At 53.7% G+C, this 21,352-nt stretch overlaps 1 protein-coding gene across 8 annotated transcripts in view; it reads left to right on the top strand.

Annotated features, from left to right (window-relative positions):
- The window catches only part of MYO9B (myosin IXB), an 85,472-nt gene that overhangs the window by 3,457 nt on the left and 60,663 nt on the right, over nt 1-21,352 (top strand). For 7 of the 8 annotated variants that reach the window (XM_087867181.1, XM_087867177.1, XM_087867180.1 and 4 more), the window contains exon 2: nt 15,752-16,647. In XM_087867181.1, coding sequence (XP_087723307.1) covers nt 15,808-16,647 — 840 coding nt within the window. In that variant the 5' untranslated portion in view covers nt 15,752-15,807. Of the gene's footprint in view, nt 1-11,941; nt 13,311-15,751; nt 16,648-21,352 lie in introns of those variants that run through there. The other variant, XM_045778398.2, reaches the window with a different exon arrangement.

Raw genomic sequence — 21,352 nt, 5'->3', positions numbered from 1 at the left:
TATTAGGTTCTCTTCTCGAGAGCTACTTTGGAGGTGGCCCCAGATCAGTGTGGCTCCTGAAGCCACATTATCTTCTCCCATTCGCCCTCGTGGCCCCAGACGCTGGCCACTCCTCGAGCACAGACTGTCTCACTTTTGCTCTTCGTGCGTCCTCCTCTGCTTGTTCCCCAACCAAGACATTGCTGCTCTGACTCCGTGGGAGGAAACAGCACATTCTGGGGCTGCCCGACCCCTTCTGGACATTGCCCTCCCCCACCAGTCCCCATCCACCAGGCCTTTGTGTGCCCAGCGTCCCCAACCAACTGTGCCAGGCAGCCCCTGCTCGGCCTCCCCGCAGATCAAGACAGGCCCTTCTCTCTGCCCTCGTCTGGGACGGACAGAGTCGAAGAACAAAGGGCTCTGTTTGAGCACCACCGGGTCCCCAAAGGGCCCTGTCACTTCACCTCTTTTCACTTTGGCCCAGAGAGGGCTTCGGAAATTAGGCATGTCTCAGAAGTACAGCTGATGAGTTTGGGTTCTACTCATTTTCTCGTCGAGACTTTCTGAGCCCATGCCCTATGATAAATAAAGTAGTGATTCAAAGGTTTGGCCTGTGGATTAGTCGGAGCAATGAATAAGCTGTCGGGGTCTGACTCACTCGTTTATAACCCAGCTCTGCCCTGCTCCACGGGGTTGTGTGTGTAAGAGGGGACCCAGCCACGGGCATTTCATTACTGTCACTTCTGTGAGTGTATGAGTCTGCCAGGGCCCCTGGGGCAAAGAAGCACAGACCCATCAGCTTAAGCATCAGAAATTTATTGTCTCGTGGATCCAGAGGCCAGAAGTCCAAGATCAAGATGGTGGCAGGGTTGGTTTCTTCTGAGGGGGTCATCTGTCCCAAGGCCTCTCTCCTTGGCGTGTATTCGGCCGTCTTCTCCCTGTGTCTCCAGGTCGTCGTCCTTCTGTGCGTATCTGTGTCCACATCCCCTCTTGTCAGAACACTAGTCCTGTTGGATCAGGCCCACCCTAATAACTTCGTTTTAACTGAATCACCTCTTTAAAGACCTTGTCTCTAAGTATAGTCACATTCTGGGCTGCCGGGGGGGTGGGGTAGGACTTCAACATAATGAATGTGGGAGTGGGGTGGGACCCACTTCAGCCCCTAACACCGGGTTATGGACAGATTTCGTTTCTATTTAGTGAAGAAGGTTTGGATAAATAGTTGCACCAATAGAGTTCATTTTGTTTAGTCTTACTCATTTAAATAAACATCTTAAGGGAGGTGGGCAAGTTGGTCACATCAACTTTGGAAGCGTCCTGTTAGGAATCTTCCAGATCTCGCACATGTCCTTACACTTGGGGTGACTACAGAAAGGCAAGGACCCAGCTCGGGGGGGGAGCAGATCTCGTGGAACTTTACAAGGGGTGTATTTAGAGCCAAGCCTGGGAGACTGTGTGTGCCTGCCTGGGGGCTGGCTAAGGTTTATAATTAGGCGTATGGAGGTCTCTGTCCTCAGTGTTGCCATGGTCACGGGAGGGGGATCTAAAAGCGACTCTGTTAATGAACCAAAATGACTTTGGGACCAGCTGCTGCCATAGGTGATTGGACAAAAGAAGTTTCTGGAAGATCTGAAAATCATTCAGCAAAAAGTGTTAACGAGGCAGGTGCAGAGCTGGGTTTCAGGGATACCGAGAGAACAGAACAGCCCTCGCCTCTTTGCCCGGAGTGCAGATGTCAGGAGTCGTGCCCATGGAGAGGCGCCCAGCACCAGGCGAACTTGTGACTCGCAGGGCTTGTTGGGGGAGGAAGAGGAACACATGAGAGCTCCCCCAGTGAGCCCCGGCCAAGGTCATCTCCCTTAGAGGCTGCTGCCTCCATAGCCTCGCAAATGAAGTCAGAGCAGTGCATCTGTGCCAGGCCCGCTGGGGCTTTGCCCCAAATCTACGGGCTCATCTCTCTGAGCATCTCCATCCCGTCCTATGATGGGTGGAACAGAGGGAGCTGAGGGGCAGTATTTGAGATGTTGCTTCTCAGGTCTCTGGAATGCCCCTGGGTCTTTCATTTCCTGGCAAGAAGGGCCTCTGGTCACTGCTTCCAGAGATCACCAGGGTCCTCGGCTGTCACGTGGAGATGCTGTTTATCAGACAGTAATGGGAGAACAGGGGGCGCAAAGAAAGTGCCAGAGCCAAGCCTGGCCCAGAGACCCTCAAAAAGCCAGTCCTACCCCTCAGCAGTCCCATAGGAGTCTGCCTGCTGGCTTTGAAGGGAGCAGAGATGAAGATGGGGAAGCTGAGGGTGGGCTGTTGGGTAGAGAAAAGAGCCTGAACTGGGGCAGGTGTCTCTAGGTCTCAGCAGCTGGGGCAGTCCCGCCACCAGGCCGGCCCACTCTCTCACTCCCTCATTCTAAATATCGTGCAGTCAGGTGAACTTGGGCTTGGAATCTTGCTGATGTCTCCTGTGCCTGGGAAGCCCTTGAAGTGTGTGACCATTGCTTTCCTTATTTATTTAAGTCACAGTTTCTCAGCGTGGGCATTGGTGACACCTGGGCCTGGGTCATCGTGGTGGAGATTGTCCTATGTGCTGCAGTGTTTTGATCGGGCATCCCCGGTCTCCACCCACTAGATGCCAGTAGCGGCCCTCCCGCCCCCGACTTGTGATAAGCGAAAATGTCTCCGGATATCACTAAGTGTTCCCTTAGAGAAAAGTCAACACCAGATTGACTGGTTTAGGGGTTCTGTGGGACCTAAAAGACTTTGTGTTCTATAATTCTGTTATTTAATTGAGGTCCTAGGATGCCGCACATACGTAAAGGCACCAAGGAAAGAGGGAGAGAGGGCATAACTCACAGATGCTGGGAGGGATCACCCTGGTTTGTACTATTTAACTCATCAGGATTTTTTTTTTTTTAAAGATTTTATTTATTTATTTGACAGAGAGACAGTCAGCGAGAGAGGGAGCACAGCAGGGGGGAGTGGGAGAGGAAGAAGCAGGCTCCCAGCGGAGGAGCCCGATGTGGGACTCGATCCCGGAACGCCGGGATCACGCCCTGAGCCGAAGGCAGACGCTTAACAACTGCGCCACCCAGGCGCCCCTAACTCATCAGGATTTTTATTCTGATGTGTACGTAAGCTAGGGACCTAAATCAATTTTTTCCCTAAATAATTAACACAGTATTTCTCGATCTCAGCGCTGGTGACATCTAGGGCCGGATCATTCTCTGTGGTGGGGACTGTTCTCTAGGATAGGATATTGAGCAGCGTCCCTGGTCTCTATCCATTCCCCTACCCCCTCCCCCCCAGTATAGCTCCCCTTCCCCTAGTCGGAACAATCAGAACCGTCTCCAGTCATTGCCAGATGTCCCTGGGGCCACAGTCAGCCTGGGAGAGAAAGCCGGTATGAAAGAATGCTAAGCTCTAGGGCAAGAAGAGCCGGCTGAGACACCATGTGTCAAGCCTGTGGCTGGCCCGCAGGGACACTGTTACCCCTGCCTCTATGATGATGTGCGGATAGGCTGCGAGGGGAACTAGTCGGTGGCTGTCAACAAAGATGTTGACAAGGCAAAACCCTGGGCTGTGGGCTGCCTGGGAGATCTCACTGGGTCCAAAAGTGGAACCAGATTATGGCAGAAACCAGGCCAGAGGGTAGGCTACTTCATGGCCAGGAGGAGCCCTTGCCCAGGTGAAGGCCATGAGGCCCAGGGTCACAGGTGAAGGAGAGGAGGCGACTCCGGGGGACAGGGTCGGGCCGGTGACACAGGCAGTTCCTCGGGAACGGAAATTGAGGATGGGTTTGAGGGTCTTGTTGGCAGGACAAAGTGATAACTAAAGGGTCCAGGGTCTCTTTCTGAGAGGGGAATATTGTGAAGTGGGTGTGGTGGTGACAGCCGGTGTCTCTGAACACAGCTCAGACTGCAGCCCTGTGCCCTGTGGATGCGTGAGCTGTGTGGTATGTGGATTCGACCTCGGTAAGTTGTATTAAAAGGAAGGAAGAGTCTTATCAGACCCAAACGCCATTTTGAAGTTAAAACCAGGGGGCCAGGGGGCCACCGGGAGGGGTGAGGCGAAGGGGATGTTGTTGAAACCAGAACCAAGAGGGGGCTCTGGTGGGAGGCGACGTGGATTTTGAGGTGATAACCACTCATCTGCAGAGAGCTCAGGAGCGGCCAAGTGAGCAGTTGCTTTGCTCCAGGTTCCGGGCATGAGGCAGCCAGTGAGGCAGGACTTGCTCCCCCAGCGAGGTGTCCCGGGGACTTGTCCTCCAAGTGGGGGGGTTTCCCTGGACCCGAGTGGCTGACCCATGCTGGGCACTTTGGCCAAGGAGTGGCCCCCCTTGCGATCAGTGTGGTATAGAAGCCTTGGAGCCCAGCCTGAGGTCTGTGAAGATCCAGACTGCCTTTAAAAGCAGAGTGGGGCTCCATGCACCCTTCCCCATGTTTTCCAGGGGCCGCTCAGCCAAGGTCTCAAGCAGAGCTTTTGTGTGTTGTCACTGTGGCTGCCCATAGGAGGTTCTCAAGGTGGCTTTCCACCTGGGCATGACAACAGGTGGATTGTGTGATTTGGAGAGGGGTCCCCCAAAGGGGTCTCTTCTGTCCATCTAGACCTTCTTCCCTGGGGGACTTCTGAGTCTCCATTTAAGGTCACTAGGGAAGGACGTGAAGTGTGGGTCCCCATTAAGACCTTGCAAGCCTGCCTTCCATCTGTAACCAGAGCCATCCTGTGTCCCTCTGGCCTGACCACCATCAGTCTTCTCCCTCCCTGTCCCAGACCCCTGCTGGAGCCGTGGACCAACAGCCCCCCATGGTCCACCTGCCTCACACAGCCTGGTTGGCCCCTTCCAGATGTCAGTCTTGTCCCAGTTCTCACTGCCTCCAACCAGCCATGCTCCCCATCCGACTTGCCTGAAAATTAAAACTCCATCCCACGTTCACAAGGCCCTGCGGGATCTGACCTTCCTGACCTCGGCCCCTCCCCCTCCAGCCTCAGCCCTGCTGGCCACACTGGTCCCCTTGTTCTGAGGCCAGCTCCAGCTGCCCCTGCCCTTGGCGTTCGCCGCCCTCGCCTTGGCTGCCCAAGAGCTCAGTCCGTCTGCCTTCTCACTGCACCAGCCTCAGCGACTGTCCTCTCTGAGCACTTCCCTGCCTCCTGGTTCGTCCAGAATGACCACCCTACCCTGGTCAGTTTCTGTCTCCATGGCGGCACTGCCGACGTCGGGGGGCCGGGTCATTTTCTGTGGTGGGGGCCATCCTGTCCACTGTAGGGTGTAGCATCCCTGGCCTCCTCCCTCCAGTAGCACCTCCCCACGCCCCCAGCAGTGACAGCCAGGTGACAGGTGTCCGCTGGGGCAGCGCAGATTTGCCCTCAGGTGATAACCACGGGTCGAATACTACACCAGATTTTTTCCTTTCCCCCAGTGCTCTCGCCATTGGAAATGCCCCTCCGCTCCTGGGTTGGTTTGTCGTCAAGTTCCCTAAAGGCCAGGCCCCTTTGGCCTCCTTCACTTCCACATAGCCACATCCCCAGCCCGAGCACGGGGCGGGCGCTGGAGAAACATTTGTTGACCAGAGAGACATTGAAAGAAGACAGCCTGTTCTGTTTCAGAGGGGGCCAGGGAGGTAGTCACAGACCCCAGGGAGAAAGATCAGCCTCTCTGCCTCCAAGGGCAGCTGACTGAACGGAACATGCTGCCCCTGGTACATGCCTGAGGGAGGGGCTGTCTCCGGGGCCCAGACCGGTTGGGCCAGCCTGGAAGGTTTGGAGGGGAGGACTTAGGGAAGAAAGGGAAGTCATGCGGGGGTGTTTGGGATGGGCTTCTCGGGGATATGCATATAAAGCAGAAGAAAGGCAGCGGTCCTTCTTGATGAAGGCCTTGCTCAGAGCATCTGGTATCTTCTGCTCTGGACACTTGGATTCATGTCCTAGGGCTGATGGAAATGGGTACCACAAACTTAGCGGCTTAAACAATAGAAAGGTATTCTCTCAAAGTTCTGGAGGCCAGAAGTCCAGAATTGAAGCATCAGTGGACCTGCTCTCTCCAAAGGATCCAGAGGTGGGGGGATCCTTCCTTGCCTCTTCCAGCTTCTGGGGGCTCCAGGCGTTCCTCGGCTTGTGGCCACACCACCCCAGTGTAGACCTTCAGTTGCTCTGAGCTGAGCTCAGAGTTGCAGCTCTGAGCTGCACGCCTAAGAAATAAGCTAGTTTGTGGCTGTTCTTCAGTGTATCCATCTTTACGATCGTTTTACATGATCGTTTCTTCTTAAAAAGTCTCCCCAGGCTGAAGGAAGTGTGCATTGGAAAGTAGAAACGCGCAGAATTTTAAGTGGTGCTTCCTACATGATTCTGCTATAATGCTGGCCTTCTCCTTTTAGCTTGAGAATGATTTCATCTGATAAACATGCGGCTTCAAATTATGGCCTTATATAAACGAAGCAGCTACACTACACTTTCTGGAGGCCCCCTGTCCACCTTATTTTCCAGTGAATTCCGAATTATTCGCCAGGCTGGTAGGCAGAACCTTACGTTTTTGAGCACAGGGCCCTGGCCAGGCCTCGAGAGCGCCTCGTTCACGTTTGCCCACTCACCCCCAGGGCCTAATTTTTGGTTGTGTCGTTCCCCGCCCCCCCCTCTCCGCCCCCGCCGGCTTTGCCTGCCCCTCCCTTCTCGAAGACCAAATAAGAGAAAGGCCCTGAATTTTCAAAGGGCAGAAAGTATACAAGTGTGGTGTTTGCAAAACCTTTTAATTTTCCAGCGTTTAGGTTTTTCAGTAGGAATTTCTCTGACTGTGGCAAAATGCACATAACCCCAGAATTAGCATTAGTAACATCGAGTGCATTCACCGTGCTATGCAACCCCCGCCTCTATCTAGTTGTGGAACAGTTCCCTCCCCCCAAAAGGAAACGCTGCCCCCCCGTGAGCAGGCACTCCCCTCCCCCAGCCACCCCTAATCTGCTTTCTGTCTCTATGGATTTGCCTGTTCTGGACGTCTCACATAAATGGAGTCCTACACTAGGTGGCCTTCTGCGTCCGGCTTCTGACTCTCAGCACGATGTTTTCAAGGTCCACCCACATCGTAGCGTGTGTCAGAGCTTCGTTCCTTTTTATGGCCAAGTAATATTCCACTGTATGAATAGATGACATTTTATTTATCCACGCATCCCTCTGATGGGCATTTTGTTTCTGCCTCTTGGCTCTTTCCGTGGGCAGCTTTATAGTCTGCCAGCTGGGCCTCCCATTCGGTGATGAGGGCACAGTTCACCCATGCAGTTCTGGGTAGACAGGTCCCGTCAGTCTGGAGATGGGTTTTGCTTCCCCTTCACACACTGCAAGTGCTTCGGCGAGCATCACTTGAGGATGGGATGGCCTTACGGTCCAGAGTAAGGATGAAGGCGCGGGTTTTCAGCACTGACTGCCCCCAGCACAGCGACAGCCTGTGGTCGCCACTTGGCCGAGCTGTCGTTCCCCCCCCCCCCTTCATCCAGGGAACTGCCGCCCCCAGTTCTTCAGCCCCGGACCTACTTCCTTTCATTCTGGGCACAGTCTGGGGATTCTCGGGGCACAGGTTTCACATCCACTTGTGACCAGGACCTTGAAGCCACAGCATGACTAACTTCCAGGTCTCAGGCTCTGTGAAGATTGAATAAGGAAGGTGGTGCTTGGAAGCCAGAGAAAACAGCCTAGCCCCCCCAAGAGAGATGTCATTGTTTGAGAATGGCCCCCGAAGCTGTGATAATCACAACAGCATGGCACCGCGCAGACATCCACAGCCCAGAAGCAGACCCGCTGGCGTAAAATCATGTAATATACTGTATTTAACAAACTGAGAAGACTCCCCAATCAGGGGAGAGGATCTCTTTTTTTTTTTTTTTTTAAGATTTTATTTATTTATTCGACAGAGATAGAGACAGCCAGCGAGAGAGGGAACACAAGCAGGGGGAGCGGGAGAGAAGGAAGCAGGCTCATAGCGGAAGAGCCTGATGTGGGGCTCGATCCCGTAACGCCAGAATCACGCCCTGAGCCGAAGGCAGATGCTTAACCGCTGTGCCACCCAGGCGCCCCCGGGGAGAGGATCTCTTTAAACAGATCACCTGGGTCCCCGTTTCACCCTTCCACGCAATACTGGGTTGACTCATGTCTCCCCCAAATTCTTGTCCACCTGGAACCTCAGAATGTGACCTTGATGGGAAGTAAGGTCTGTGCAGAAATGATAAGTGAAAGGTCCCAAGATGAACTCATTCTGAATCCAGTAACCAGTGTCTCTATAAGAGAAGACACAGAAACAAAAGACGCTGTGTGATGACGGATGAAGAGGTCAGAGTGATGCATTTACAAGCCAAAGAACGCCAAGGGTTGCCAGCAGCTGCCAGGAGCTGGGGGAAGCATGGGATGGATTCTCCCTCAGAGCCTCCGGAAGGAGGCAGCCCTGCCTGCCAATACCTTGATTTTTGGACTCATCCAGAAATGGGAGACAAGAAATGTCTGTTGTTTTAAGCCCCCTGGTTTGTAGTACTTTGTGACAGCGGCCCCCTAGGAAACTCCTAACACCACCAACATAATTTCCAGATGGATGAGAGCCTAACTGTAAAGAATAAATCCGGGGAAGGAGAGGGATGCAAACCAAAAATATTAGTTCTGTGTTAATCAGACCTGGAAGAGGAATGGCCAGCAGAAGAGAAATCCCCCATAGATCCGACTACCTGGAAAATCCAGTATTTATATCCAAAAATACCGTAAGTAAAAACAAATTGCCCTTGAGCCTGACAAACCGTTAATACCCTTGCTATACAAAGAGCTGTTTCAGAACAATAAGCAGGAAAAAAATGGGCAAAGGACACGAACAACTTAACAGAAACAGAAAAATAGTGGCTCACGACACACAATTTTTTAATTTTTATTTTTTTAAAGATTTTATTTATTTATTTGACAGAGAACACAAGCAGGGGCAGCAGCAGACAGAGGGAGAAGCAGGCTCCCCGCTGAGCAGGGAGCCCGATGTGGGACTCGATCCCAGGGCCCTGGGATCATGACCTGAGCCAAAGGCAGACGCTTAACCGTCTGAGCCACCCAGGCGCCCGCAACACACAATTTTTTTAAAAGCCCCGCCTGACAGTTGAAGGAATGTAAATGACAAGATGCTCTTTTGTGCCCACTGAGGGCTGTGGGTTGAGAAAAATATTAACACTTGGTGCCAGCGAGGAAGCTGGGAGGCAGACCCTCTCCTACCACTCCAGGCGGACCTCTCCCTTGGGTGGGTCTCTCGGGAAGTCACTTTGGCAGAATGGACTGGGGGGGGGGGTTGCTTCTCAGTGAGGATGCAGAAAGAATCAGATCAGCCCAGTCTTGTTGGGAAAATGATGCTACCCATGGAATGAGGAAACTTGGTCTGTGCTTCTGCTGTCGGCAACACAGCGTACCCTAAGATTTTGCATTGAGAGCAGAGTTGTCCTGGAGCTGATGGAGGGGCTCAGAGGGCATTCTGACCTGAGGGGACAAGAACAGCACCCAGGGGAGGCAGCAGGGTGGGGCAGGTCCCCATCTGAGGTGCAGATGAGGGAAAGGGAGGGTAAGGTGCCTGGGAGTCGGCCCTCTAGGCCTATGGTGAAGGCCTGGTGGTTATCTCTCAGGGATACAGCCCAGTCCAGGAGAACTAGGCTTTTTACTGTGGGTCAGGGGCTCGAGAAGCCTGCAGGGTCTGGTCTTTGAGCCTAGGCCTGGTTGGGTCGGGAGGGCCTGGAGCATTTCCAGTGAGTCAGTGTAGAGACCATGCTTAATCGGGCCCGATGGCCAGGGCCTCCCCTGCAGCAGCCCAGAGAATGGAGGCAGGAGCTTCTGCCCAGCGGCCCTCCTGCTTGGCTGGTGAGAAGAGAGGCCAGCTCTGGGGACACGGTGACAGCAGTCAGGATGTGGTTAGGGAGGATGTGGCAGGGGGAGCAGGGAACAAGCCTTCTGGGTGTTTAGGGCTGGGAGAGGTGGCCCGTGGTGGGCTGGAGGTGGAGCGTGGCCCCTGGGAGTGTGCAGCAGAGTGGATAGGCCCCGAGGGCAGAGTGAGCCAGGGGAGGGCCCAGCACGGAGCAGATCCAAGTGCTGCCTCCGTCCCCAGGGCTGCAGAGCAAGTGAGCAGAACCAGGAGAGGCCAGTGGCCAGCAGATGTGACTGGTGGGTGCATGGTGGCCTCTCTGGGGAGAGGCACAGTGGTTTTGATGGTGGGAAGGGGATGTGGGATTGAGGGACAGGTGGGAGTGAGAAGGGCTGGCTCCAAGTCACGTGGAAGGGAGGAGGGAACCAGGCTTTCTTTACCTTAGGTGGGAAAAGGGCTTATTAGTGTCTTTGGTTTTGAGGCACATGAACTGTTTCAAGGGGAGAATCCTCCTTCAGATGAACCGTTCAGGAAGGGGGGAAAGGAGAGTGTGAGCTTCCTGGGGAGAAGGGCTCCTACAGGGGAACCCAGATGCTGTCTGTCCTGCCCGACCCTACTCTTTGGTTAGCCCCCCTCCTTGCAGCCCTGGTAGTCAGCAGCCACCCTGAGCAAGTCTTATCTCCTTCCTCCTGGCCTGGGGGGGGGTGGGGCATGCATCAGCCGGTCCTGTGACTGCCCGCATGGCCCCCAGTCTCTAAGCACGGGGTTGTCTTCTGCTCCCCACACCAAGGGGCCCAGAGCTTGGACATCCTCTGTGGGGCTCCGAGAGGATCTGATGATTGACTGACCCTGGAGGACGGCCGGGGGAGGGGGTGGTGTGGCACAGAATCTAGCTGGCCACGTCCAGCTTGACCAGGCCCTCGCCGGGGCAGGTGGGGGAGGTCTCTGGAGCAGGAACAAGATCGCATCGGTGGGCTCTGATGGCTTCTCACTCAGGTCAGGCAGTGTCTGCTGAGAGGAGAAAGCGGGCGCATCTGCGCGACCCTTCCACCACCCGCGTGGCTGCCCTTGGACGTGAGATAGCCCAGAGCCCTGAGTCTGGGCTGGATCTCAGCTCCAGAAGTTGTGGTGTCTATCAGCTGTGTCTACAAGCGCAAGTCACAGAAGGGGCCGGCTCTGCCTGAAGCCCGGGCTCTGCGCACGTGTGTGTGTGTGTGTGTGTGTGTGTGTGCACGTGCGCGTGCCTGTCCACATGAAAGTGCTGTGCATGCACGCCTGTCCCTGCGTGTGCATGCACGCATGTGGGTATGTTCACGTGAAACTGCATGCACATGTGTCCCTGCCTGTGTGCTTTAGTGTGTGGACGCACGAGTGTGGGTATATTCATGCAGAAGGGTGTACATGTCCATATGTGTCTGTGTCTGCACATGTCATGTGCTCATGAGCATGTGCGTGCCCTCGCGTGGCCCTGGTGAAGGTGCATATCTACAATTTCGGGCTCCTGCATTTCTCACCTGCCTTGGAAGCAGCATAAACTGCCCACCTTCCACAGCCGCGCGGTGCTGCCCACAAGGCTTCCATGATCAGCTCTAGTTACGTCGGGGGCCAGCCAGGCTGGCAGCACCACCTGGCACCTCTGGACACCTGACTTGGGTTCCCAGCAGTCTGCCCACTGCGGCATCCAAGGAACTCATTGACGGGGCTCGGGGGTTGGACATTTTGAAAAGAGGGCAAGAAGTGGGTTTTTTTTGTTTGTTTTTGTTTTAAGATTTTATTTATTTATTTGACAGGGAGAGAGACAGCCAGCGAGAGAGGGAACACAAGCACGGGGAGTGGGAGAGGAAGAAGCAGGCTCCCAGCAGAGCAGGGAGCCCGATGCAGGGCTTGATCCCAGGACTCTGGGATCACGCCCTGAGCCGAAGGCAGACGCTTAACAACTGAGCCACCCAGGTGCCCCGAGAGCAAGAAGTTTTTAAAAGAGGCTCACCTAGGGGACTGGGTTCTTTTATAATCCATGTAATTTTTAAAAGAGCTTTCTTGGGCACCTGGGTGGCTCATTGGGTAAGCATCTGCCTTCGGCTCAGGTCATGATCCCAGGGTCATGGGATCAAGTCCCACATTGGGATCCCTGCTCAGCAGGGAGTCTGCTTCTCCCTCTCCCTCTGCCTGTCATTCCCACTCCTTGTGCTCTCTGTCAAGTAAATAAAATCTTAAAAAAAAAAAGAGCTTTTTTAACTGTAATTGATACACTATAAACGAATTGCACTTCTTTAAATTGCGATTTGGCGAGTCGTGACTCATGCAAACCCTCATGAGCCCTCCGCCACGACTGAGATCGTGAAGACATTCATCACCCGACAAGTCTCCCGGGGCTCCTTGGTCATCCCAGCCTGCCCCTCCCTCAAGCAGCCGCTGATCGACTTTCTGTCTGTATACTCTGCATTTTCTAGAATTCTCCACACATGGAATCATACAGTGTATACTCTTCTTAAAACTTTATTGAGGTTGAGGCCGCCTGGCTGGCTCAGTCTGGAAGTGCATACAACTCTTGATCTCGGGGTCGTGAGTTAGAGTCCCACGTTGGGCGTAGAAATTACTTAAAAATAAACTTGAAAAAAACTTCACTGAGGCTAAATTCACACAGCATAAAATTCACCATTTTATTTTATTTTTTTTTTAAGATTTTATTTATTTATTCGACAGAGATAGAGACAGCCAGCGAGAGAGGGAACACAAACGGGGAGTGGGAGAGGAAGAAGCAGGCTCCCAGCGGAGGAGCCTGATGTGGGGCTCGATCCCATAACGCCGGGATCACGCCCTGAGCCGAAGGCAGACGCTTAACCGCTGTGCCACCCAGGCGCCCCTAAAATTCACCATTTTAAAGTGTTCGATTCAGTAGTGTTTTGTACTTTGTCCATATAGTGCAGGTTTCACCTCTGTCTAGCTGCAGAACAATTTTATCCCCTACGAGGAACCCCGTCCCCATTAGCAGTCACTTCCTGTTCCCTCCACCTCCCTCCCCCAGCCCCTGGCAACCACCAATCTGTTTTCTGTGTCTATGGATTTGCCTGTTCTGGACGTTTCATTTAAATGGGATCCTACACTGTGTGGCCTTTTGTGTCTGGCTGCTTTCATCCAACGCGATGTTTTTGAGGTCCATCCATACTGTAGCGTGAATCAGGGCTTCGTTCCTTTTTATGGCTGAGTATTCCATTGCGTGGAGGGACCACAGTCTGCTCGTTCATCAGCTTATAGACCCTTGGGTTGTTTCCACCTTTTGGCTGTTGTGAATTATGCTGCTATGATCATGCATGTACAAGGATTTCTTTGAACACCTATTTTCAGTTCTTTTAGGTCTAAACCTAGGAGCGGAATTGTTGGGTCTGTACGTTTTGTTTTGTTTTCTCGTCCTCTTTCTTTCACTCAGCACACAGATTCTGAGATTGTTCCGCGCGGTTCCATGCTGTTGCGCGAATCAGAGGTTGGTCCCTTCTCCTGGCTGAGTAGTGTTCGTCGTGTGGCCGGTTTGTTCATCCATTCACTGGTTGATATACATTTGAGTTGTTTCCAGCGTGAAGCTCTTAGAAACATTGCCACAAAGAACATTCGTGTACAATCCCTGTAGGGACATCTGCTTCGTTCTTCTTGAGTAACTCCTAGGAGGGGGAACTGCTGGGTCACATGCTAGTAGTATAACTAACTTCTAAAGAAATTGCCTAAGTTATATCCAAAATAGATGAGCCGTGTAATCTAATACAGTGTGTCTGCCTTATCCTGTGGCTGTTTGAAGACATTTAGCAACGTTTGTATCTGTTGATCTCCTGCCTAAATGTATCAATCCCAAGGACATGCTTAGAGTTGTCGGTAAAGATGTGTGTCTAAGAAATCAGAAACCAGCTGCCCACTGGTAGCAGAAGGATCACGTGCCTCACGATTTGTGTGTACAGTGACATTCCAGGAAGGCATTAAAAATCATGTGTCAGTGTGTATCTTATGACATGGGGAAGCATTCACGTGTACCAACATATACATAAAGAACAATCCGAGTTCTGTTAACACGTATGTGACATCTGTTAAACTGGAAGATAAAACACACCAAAATGACTTAATGTAGGAGAAAGTTTTAAAAAATAAATATTCCCACCTCCCCCCCGACCTACCTACCTGTTGCCGCTGCCTACAGCCGGCCACGTAAGTCTTTAAAACAGCTTCATTACTGGTAGTTTTGTTCAGCCTCCCCTCCCCCGCCCTCCTAACCCTGCCGCAGGACTTGGTTTCCCAGAGTTCGAAGCATCTCAGCCTCTAGCGGCCCCTCACACTCCTGCTGCTGAGTCATGCTCTGTCTAGGAGACAGGTCAGCAAACTTTTTTTTTTTTTTCAGCTAACTTTTTCTGTAAAGGACTGGAGAATAAGTACGTTTGGCTTTCCAGGCCAAAAGGTTACAATCTGTCACAACTAGTCAGTTCTGCTGTTAAAACAGAAGCAACCACAGATGATATGTAAGCGAATGGGCTACATTCCAATAAAACTTTATTTACAAAAACAAGGAGTGGGCCTTCCCTACCTTCCTCCCTCCTTTCTGCCTTCCTGCTGAACGAACTCCTCTTCGTCCTTCAGAACCCTTCTTTGATGTTGCCACTCTCCTAAAGCCTCTGGCTCTCAAGGGCAATAACTTCTCGTTTGCGGGGTTGACACACTCTCACATTTGTTTGCATACCAGCTGCTCCCACCGGACTTTGAACCAAGGTCTAGTTCATCTTTGTATCTTCAGCTGCGCTTAGGTGACCCACACTGAGCCCACACAGGACCCACACAGCATTTGTGTCTCTGACTCCAAGACGCAAAATGAACTGTTGGCAGCATTGGCTGCATTTTCTCTTTTTCCTATAATATGTCTTAAGAAGCAAATCATTTTTTTTTAAATAAACTTTTTATGTCGGAGTCATTTTAGATCTACAGAAAAGTTGCAGAGACAGCAGAGTTCCCTATACCCCTCCCCTAGCTTCATCAAATCTTAGATGATCTTATAAACACCTTACAATATCAGGACATATTTGTACAATTATGAGATGGGCGTCGGTGTCCTGCTCTTAACCAGCCTCCTGATGTTATGTGGATGTCACCAGTTCTTCCATTCGTGTCCTCTCTCCAGTCAAGGACCTCATCCAGGGAGCCCCACTGGATTTAATTGTCAAGCCTCCCCAGTCTCCTCCTGTCTGGTTGGTTCCTTGGTCTTTCTGTGTTGTTTAAGACCTTGGCAGTCTTGGGGGAAGACTGGCCAGGTGTCCAGCAGGATACCTCTGATGTGGGTCTGTCTCGTGGGTTCTAGAAGCAAATGCACTCTGAGCAGTTCTCTCAAATGAGTTTTGGGGGGCTCTCCCTGACGAAGTCCTCCCCCGTGGAGTTTCAGAATCCCCGAGTTTCAGGACAGGTTCAGTCTTGCTCAACCCACCACGCCTCCTGCTGCCCCTTGTGTGTTTTGGGGACATAACCAAGGCCCACGGGGGGGCTTGGGGAGCCACTGGGGGAGGTTTTGTCAGAGAGAGGAGACCAGGAAGGATGTGGGCTGGGAAGGGCTTGACCAAGAGATGGTCATGGCCATTAGACTTGAAAGTCTAAGAGGCTGACCCTGGGGTGGGGGTGGTGGGGCAAGAACAGGGGTTGGGATGGTGCAAACTCCAGGGGACGAGTCTGGTCTTGGGGGTAGGAGGTCTGATGATGTCACTTTGTAAGAGTCACACACCTTAGGTTGGGTCACACTTAAGGACAGATGGAGGCTCTTCTGCCCTTCTTGCTTCAAGAGAGAGCCCTGTTAGGGGCAGGAGATTTCCTTCTGGCCGAGGGGTGGGTGTCATTGCCGTCCCCCACGCACCCACCCACCCACTCACCACCACTCTGACCATGCCACCCCCTCCCTTCTAGCTCCAGGACGCGTGCCCCGAGCCCGGGAGGCATGCTGAGGCCAGGCCGCTGGCAGGATGAGTGTGAACGAGGCAGGCAGCTCCGGCCGCGGGGGGCAGGCAGCCTACCATCTGCACATCTACCCGCAGCTGGCCACCAGCGAGAGCCGGGCCTCATGCCGTGTGACCGCCACCAAGGACAGCACAACGTCCGATGTCATCCAGGATGCCATCGCCAGCCTGCAGCTGGATTGTACCAAGTGCTACGTGCTGGTGGAGGTGAAGGAGACAGGTGGGGAGGAGTGGGTACTGGATGCCAACGACTCACCTGTGCACCGCGTGCTGCTGTGGCCCCGGCGGGCCCAAGACGAGCACCCGCAGGAGGACGGCTACTACTTCCTGCTGCAGGAGCGCAACGCCGACGGCACCATCAAGTACGTGCACATGCAGCTGGTATCCCAGGCCACGGCCACCCGGCGCCTGGTGGAGCGCGGCCTCCTGCCCCGGCAGCAGGCGGACTTTGACGACCTGTGCAACCTCCCCGAGCTGACCGAGGAGAACCTCCTGAAGAACCTCAAGCACCGCTTCCTGCAGCAGAAGATCTACACGTACGCGGGGAGCATCCTGGTGGCCGTCAATCCCTTCAAGTTCCTCCCCATCTACAACCCCAAGTACGTGAAGATGTACGAGAACCAGCAGCTGGGCAAGCTGGAGCCGCACGTGTTCGCACTGGCCGACGTGGCCTACTACGCCATGCTCCGGAAGCGCGTCAATCAGTGCATCGTGATCTCGGGCGAGAGCGGCTCGGGCAAGACGCAGAGCACGAACTTCCTGATCCACTGCCTCACCGCGCTGAGCCAGAAGGGCTACGCCAGCGGCGTCGAAAGGACCATCCTGGGCGCCGGCCCTGTGCTGGAGGTGAGCCGGGCCGTCGGCGGGAGGGGCGCTCTGCCTCAGAGCGCGGGTTTTATTCTCATTCAGGTCCGGTGAGACCACTGCCCTCGAGAAGATAGTTGGTTATACCCACTGTCAGTTTCCTAGAAATGGGGGTGCTCAGCAAGCCACACAGGGCCGCACTGGGAAGCACCAGGGCCGGTAGGGAGAAACGTGGGCAGAGCCTTTGCTGGGGTGGTCATGGGAAGGAACAGGTGAGCCGGAGTATGCAAGCTTAAGATTAGCTCAGTGGAATGATTCCAGGGATCTGGGAAGTAGGGCGGCTGCCCTGGTTGTCTGGTACCTGGCCCTGGGGTGATCAGGGCAGGAGCTAGTGGCCCAGGGTGCAAGAGCCTGGAAACAGACGTGGTGGGGGCGTGGGCTCCGAAATGGTTGGTTTGCCTACACAAGGCGCACTCACAGGCGAGTCCTTTGCTCTCAACAGTTAGCTAGCCCTGGGAGGGGCAGTCCTTTCAAGGTCAGCTGCGTCCCCTGATATAAAAGCATCAGAATGTGGGGGGTGGGGGGGAGAAAGTCCTGATTAATACACTATTAATGTGTGTGGGGTAGCAGTCTATACTCCAGTTCCCAGAAAGAAAAAGGTGGCAAGTCCAAACTGAGAAATTCATGACCGGGTGTTGTCTGCGGTGGAGCCCACGGTTCAGAAGGGAGCCAGGAAGGCAGGGTGCAGACCTGGGGGCTAGGGGGACAGTGACGCTGAGGGAGGGAGCCTCCTGGCATCACTGTAAAGTCTGTGAGGGATGGAGTGCCCTCCATCCAGTGTCCCCATTGGCCAAACTCCACAGAAGCCACTAATGATGGGTCACTGTGCCTGAGCCTTCTGGACGCAGGGGCGGTGGCAACGACCACACAGCATCCCTCACTCTTGGGGTCTTGGGACCAAGTGCATCCATGTCTCAGAACGTGCTCTGATTGTCATCACCTGGTGAGGGCTGGGACGACGCATGGGCCCAGGGTCTGTGCCTATGGGTTTAGAGTTCAGGGCTCTGTTCTTTTTTTTCCTTTAATTAGCTTTTATAATAAGTAAGTAATTCTGAATAAGGTTTATTAAATATAATAAGTTATTATATTTCTTAAAGCAGTTTAGACTGATAGAGACATCGATCAGACAGTACAGAGTTCCCATATACCCCCCCACTCGCCCTCCCCATCCTTTCCCCATTATTAACGTCTTGCATTAGCGTGGTACATTTGTTGCAATAAATGAGCCACTATCAATACATGATTATTAACTGAAGTCCATGATTGACACTGGGGTTCACTCTTGGTGTTGTATACTCTGTGGGTCTGGGCAAAGGCACAGTGTCACGTATGTACCATTACACGGTCCCCAAGGTCTGGGCACCTCCTATTCATCTCTCCCAAAGTGTTGGCTTCCAGCCTCTGGCTGATCCCCCTCCCCCCCGCCCCCAAGCTGAAGGCCTGACACAGCCACCTTGCTGCCATGCAAATTCGCTAAAAGCCCATCGAGGCTGTGCCTGCCGAGTACATTTCAGTTCCTCTTCCTCTCTGATGATCTCTGAGATCATGAGCAAGAAAGTCACTGGGGTTGTGCAGTCTGGCCCTGCGCCAACAGGTACAGCCAGCCTGTTTCTTCTCTGTGTTAGTCGTCATTTTTTTGTGCAAACTTTTCAAAAACTACAGAGTAATCAGCCACAGAGTGTGTTTTTCTCTTTAATGCGGTGCGCCCCACATGTCTTGCCTGCTTTGTTTTGATCATCAGTGCCTTCTACAAATACTGTGAGCTTGTCTGCCATGTGCCAGGCACCGTTCTAGGCCCCGGCCTGCGTGGTGGCCCAAATCTACACAAAGGCCTGTCTCCGCAGAGCGGTCACCCCAGTGATGAGGAGTCAGGCAGCAAAATAAACAGCAGGCCTCGTCTGCGAGCGAGGTGCCAGTAAGAACAGCAGGCATGCCCAGGGAAGAAGGGTTAAGGGAGCAGGAGGTGAGGGGTGACACTGAGCTGGGCCCAGACGGAGGTCAGATGAGCCAGAGAAAGGCCGGGAGGCTAGATAGAAAGGCGGGGGGCCTGGAGGGCACAAGATGGGGCCAGAGCAGACTAAGCAAGGGGCAGAGCAGGAGGCAGTGGGGCCGGGGAGGTGATAGGGCAGCGATGGGCAGGTCGTTTGGGACCTTGTGAACTACGGGGTTTGTGTGATGTGGGAGCTACACAGGGCGTCCATAGGTTGATCTGACGCCATCCCAGCTCCACAACTCAGCCTCAGCACCAGTCAGGGGCCACGGCAGGTGCTCTAGGCCACAGCCTGGCACCACGGTCCCACATGAGATGGAACAGGCCGTCAGTGACATCAGAAGTGCGTGAGCAGGAGGACGGATCTGGCATTTACCAAATCAGGTGTTCTGCCGAGTGGACTGTTTACCCCTCACCGAACCAGACAGGCAGGTGGCGGCGTCCATACCCCATGTGGACTCTGAGCCCAGAGGTCTCAACACAACACGGTGAGGAGGCCGGTATGGCACCGTGGCGCTGTTTCCTTTTCCAGTAAGGCCCATCCAGGGCAGCGGGCTGAGACCCGATGGCTCGCGTAACAAATGATCACAAATTGGGTGGCTTCAAACAACAGGGACCTCTTCTCTCGCAGAAGTCAGTTCAAGGGAGGGCTCCTCACCTCTTCCCGCTTCTAGAGGCTCTGGCGTTCCTTGGCTCTTGGCCCCACCACCCCAATCTCTGCTTCTGGTCAGGTGGCCTTCTCCTATAAAGACGTCAGTCAGTGGATTTAGGGCCCGCCCTAGGCCAGGATGACCTCATCCTAACTAATTACATCAACAAAGACCCCATTTCCAAATAAGGCTACATTCATAGGGGGGTCCGAACATGGCCGTTTTTGGTGACAGGTCCGCCCACAGCAAGCCCCTGGGGGGCGAGTGAGAATGTGCCTTCTTCCCTGAGGGCCGCCCCTGCTCAGTAGTTGTCCTGGGAGCTCCTCCCCTGAAGTTGCCCCAAGGGATTCTGGCACATTCTTCAAGGGCCATTAGTCACCCTTCTTGCCTAGTGTCTGCACCTCGTGAGTCAGATGCCTCTGACCCCGCCCGGCTGCCTCCCTCCAGCCTCCGCAGTGTGAGCCGTCAAGGCCAAATTTCCCCAGCGGTTAGGGTAGCTGCTGCTGGAGGGCGGTGCCCACGCTGGCTTCCAAAACAGACTGGAGCCAAATCCACGTCATGGCCATAAACGTGCTTCCTGGGGCGACCGTTTGGAAAGGGAGAAGATTGTTTTAGTTTAGAGCTGGGCTTCTCGGCCAGGCCCCACTAACGTCTGGGGCCAGGCCATTCCCTGGCGGGGCGGTCCTGTGCACTGCGGGTCGCAGAGCCGCACTCCTGGCCTCCACCCACAGATGCCAGCAGTGCCACCTCCCCCCAGATGTGACAACCGAAAATGTCCCCAGACATCACTCAGTGTCCCCTGGGGACAGATTATTCCCCAGGTGGGAACGACTGTCTTAGAGTCACAGCTCTGGATCCCATGAGACCAAGTCTTTATTCCGGCGCTGACCGTTTAGAAATTGTTCACAAGTTGCAGCCATTATGAGCTAAGCCAGGAGTCACTTTCTAATAACAGAAATAATTTGTTGTACCTTCTTCGGGTCCAGTTTCCATCTCTCTGCGTCCTTACAACACCTTTGCCCATTTTAAAGATGAGGCAAGAGGGTCCCAGAGAGGCGTGCTGGTGTGCAAATGTCCTGGGGCTGCCACAAACAAGGGTGGGAGTTGGGGAGTGCTTAAAACAAACGGGAATCGATTCTGTCACAGTCCTGGAGGTCACAAGTCTGAAATCGAGTTGTGGGCACGTGGGATCCTTCTGGAGGCTCTGGAGGCTCTGAGGGAGAATGTGTCCCAGGCCCCTCTCCAGGCTTCTTATGGCCATCAGCAGCCCTTCGGTGTTTGTCGCTTGGCTTGTGGTAGCATCTCTCCGATCTCTGCCTCTACCTGCACATGGCCTTTATCCCTTTGTGCCTCTGTGTCTCTGAGTTCCTTCCTCATATAAGGTCACTTGTCCTTGGATTCAGGGCCCACCATAAATCCAGGAAGATCTCACCTCAGGATCCTTATTTGAGTTATATCTCCAGAAACCCTATTTTCCAAATGAGGCCCCCCTCATGATGAGTTCCAGGGATCAGGACTTGGGCATATCTTTTGAAGGGACACAGTCAGCCCACTGCAGTCTGGGTTCCCCAGGCCACACCACAGGTAGCTGTGGCTGGACCATGGTGGGAACCCAGCCTGGGTCTGAGCTTGAGTTCATGGTACCACTCTATGGTCTTTGTGAAAGATTTCCTCTCTCACCTTGTCCAGGGCCAAAGAAGGCCAGAGATCGACACATCTTGTAGCATTTGGGACTTTTTCTCAGCTCCCTAAAAGGAGAAGTGGAGTTGTTTTGAGGTTTGGGTGTCGCCAGGCCACCCCCCCGTCCTGTGGGTTGCAGCTTCGCTGTGCAATTCTGACCAGAAAACAGGAAGGAGGCACTGTGGAAGCCAGTTCCAATCAGCTGGTCTGCCTGCCCCTGCAGTTAACTGTTACTGTCACTTACTGTCACCGTTTCACACGATGTCACTCGGCCCTGCTCGGCCTCCCTGCAGCCTGGCCTCCCCGCTGCCTCCAGAAACATGACATTTGTGCGGGACTCTTGTTTTAGCTCAGAAACACTGAGGGC

Source organism: Ursus americanus, chromosome 14 (genome assembly GCF_024610735.1).
Source record: "Ursus americanus isolate L20-20 chromosome 14, mUrsAme1.1.p, whole genome shotgun sequence".
Taxonomy (NCBI): Eukaryota; Metazoa; Chordata; class Mammalia; order Carnivora; family Ursidae; genus Ursus; species Ursus americanus.
The sequence above is the reverse complement of the archived record's forward strand: the minus strand, read 5'-3'. Positions and strand labels throughout refer to the sequence as shown.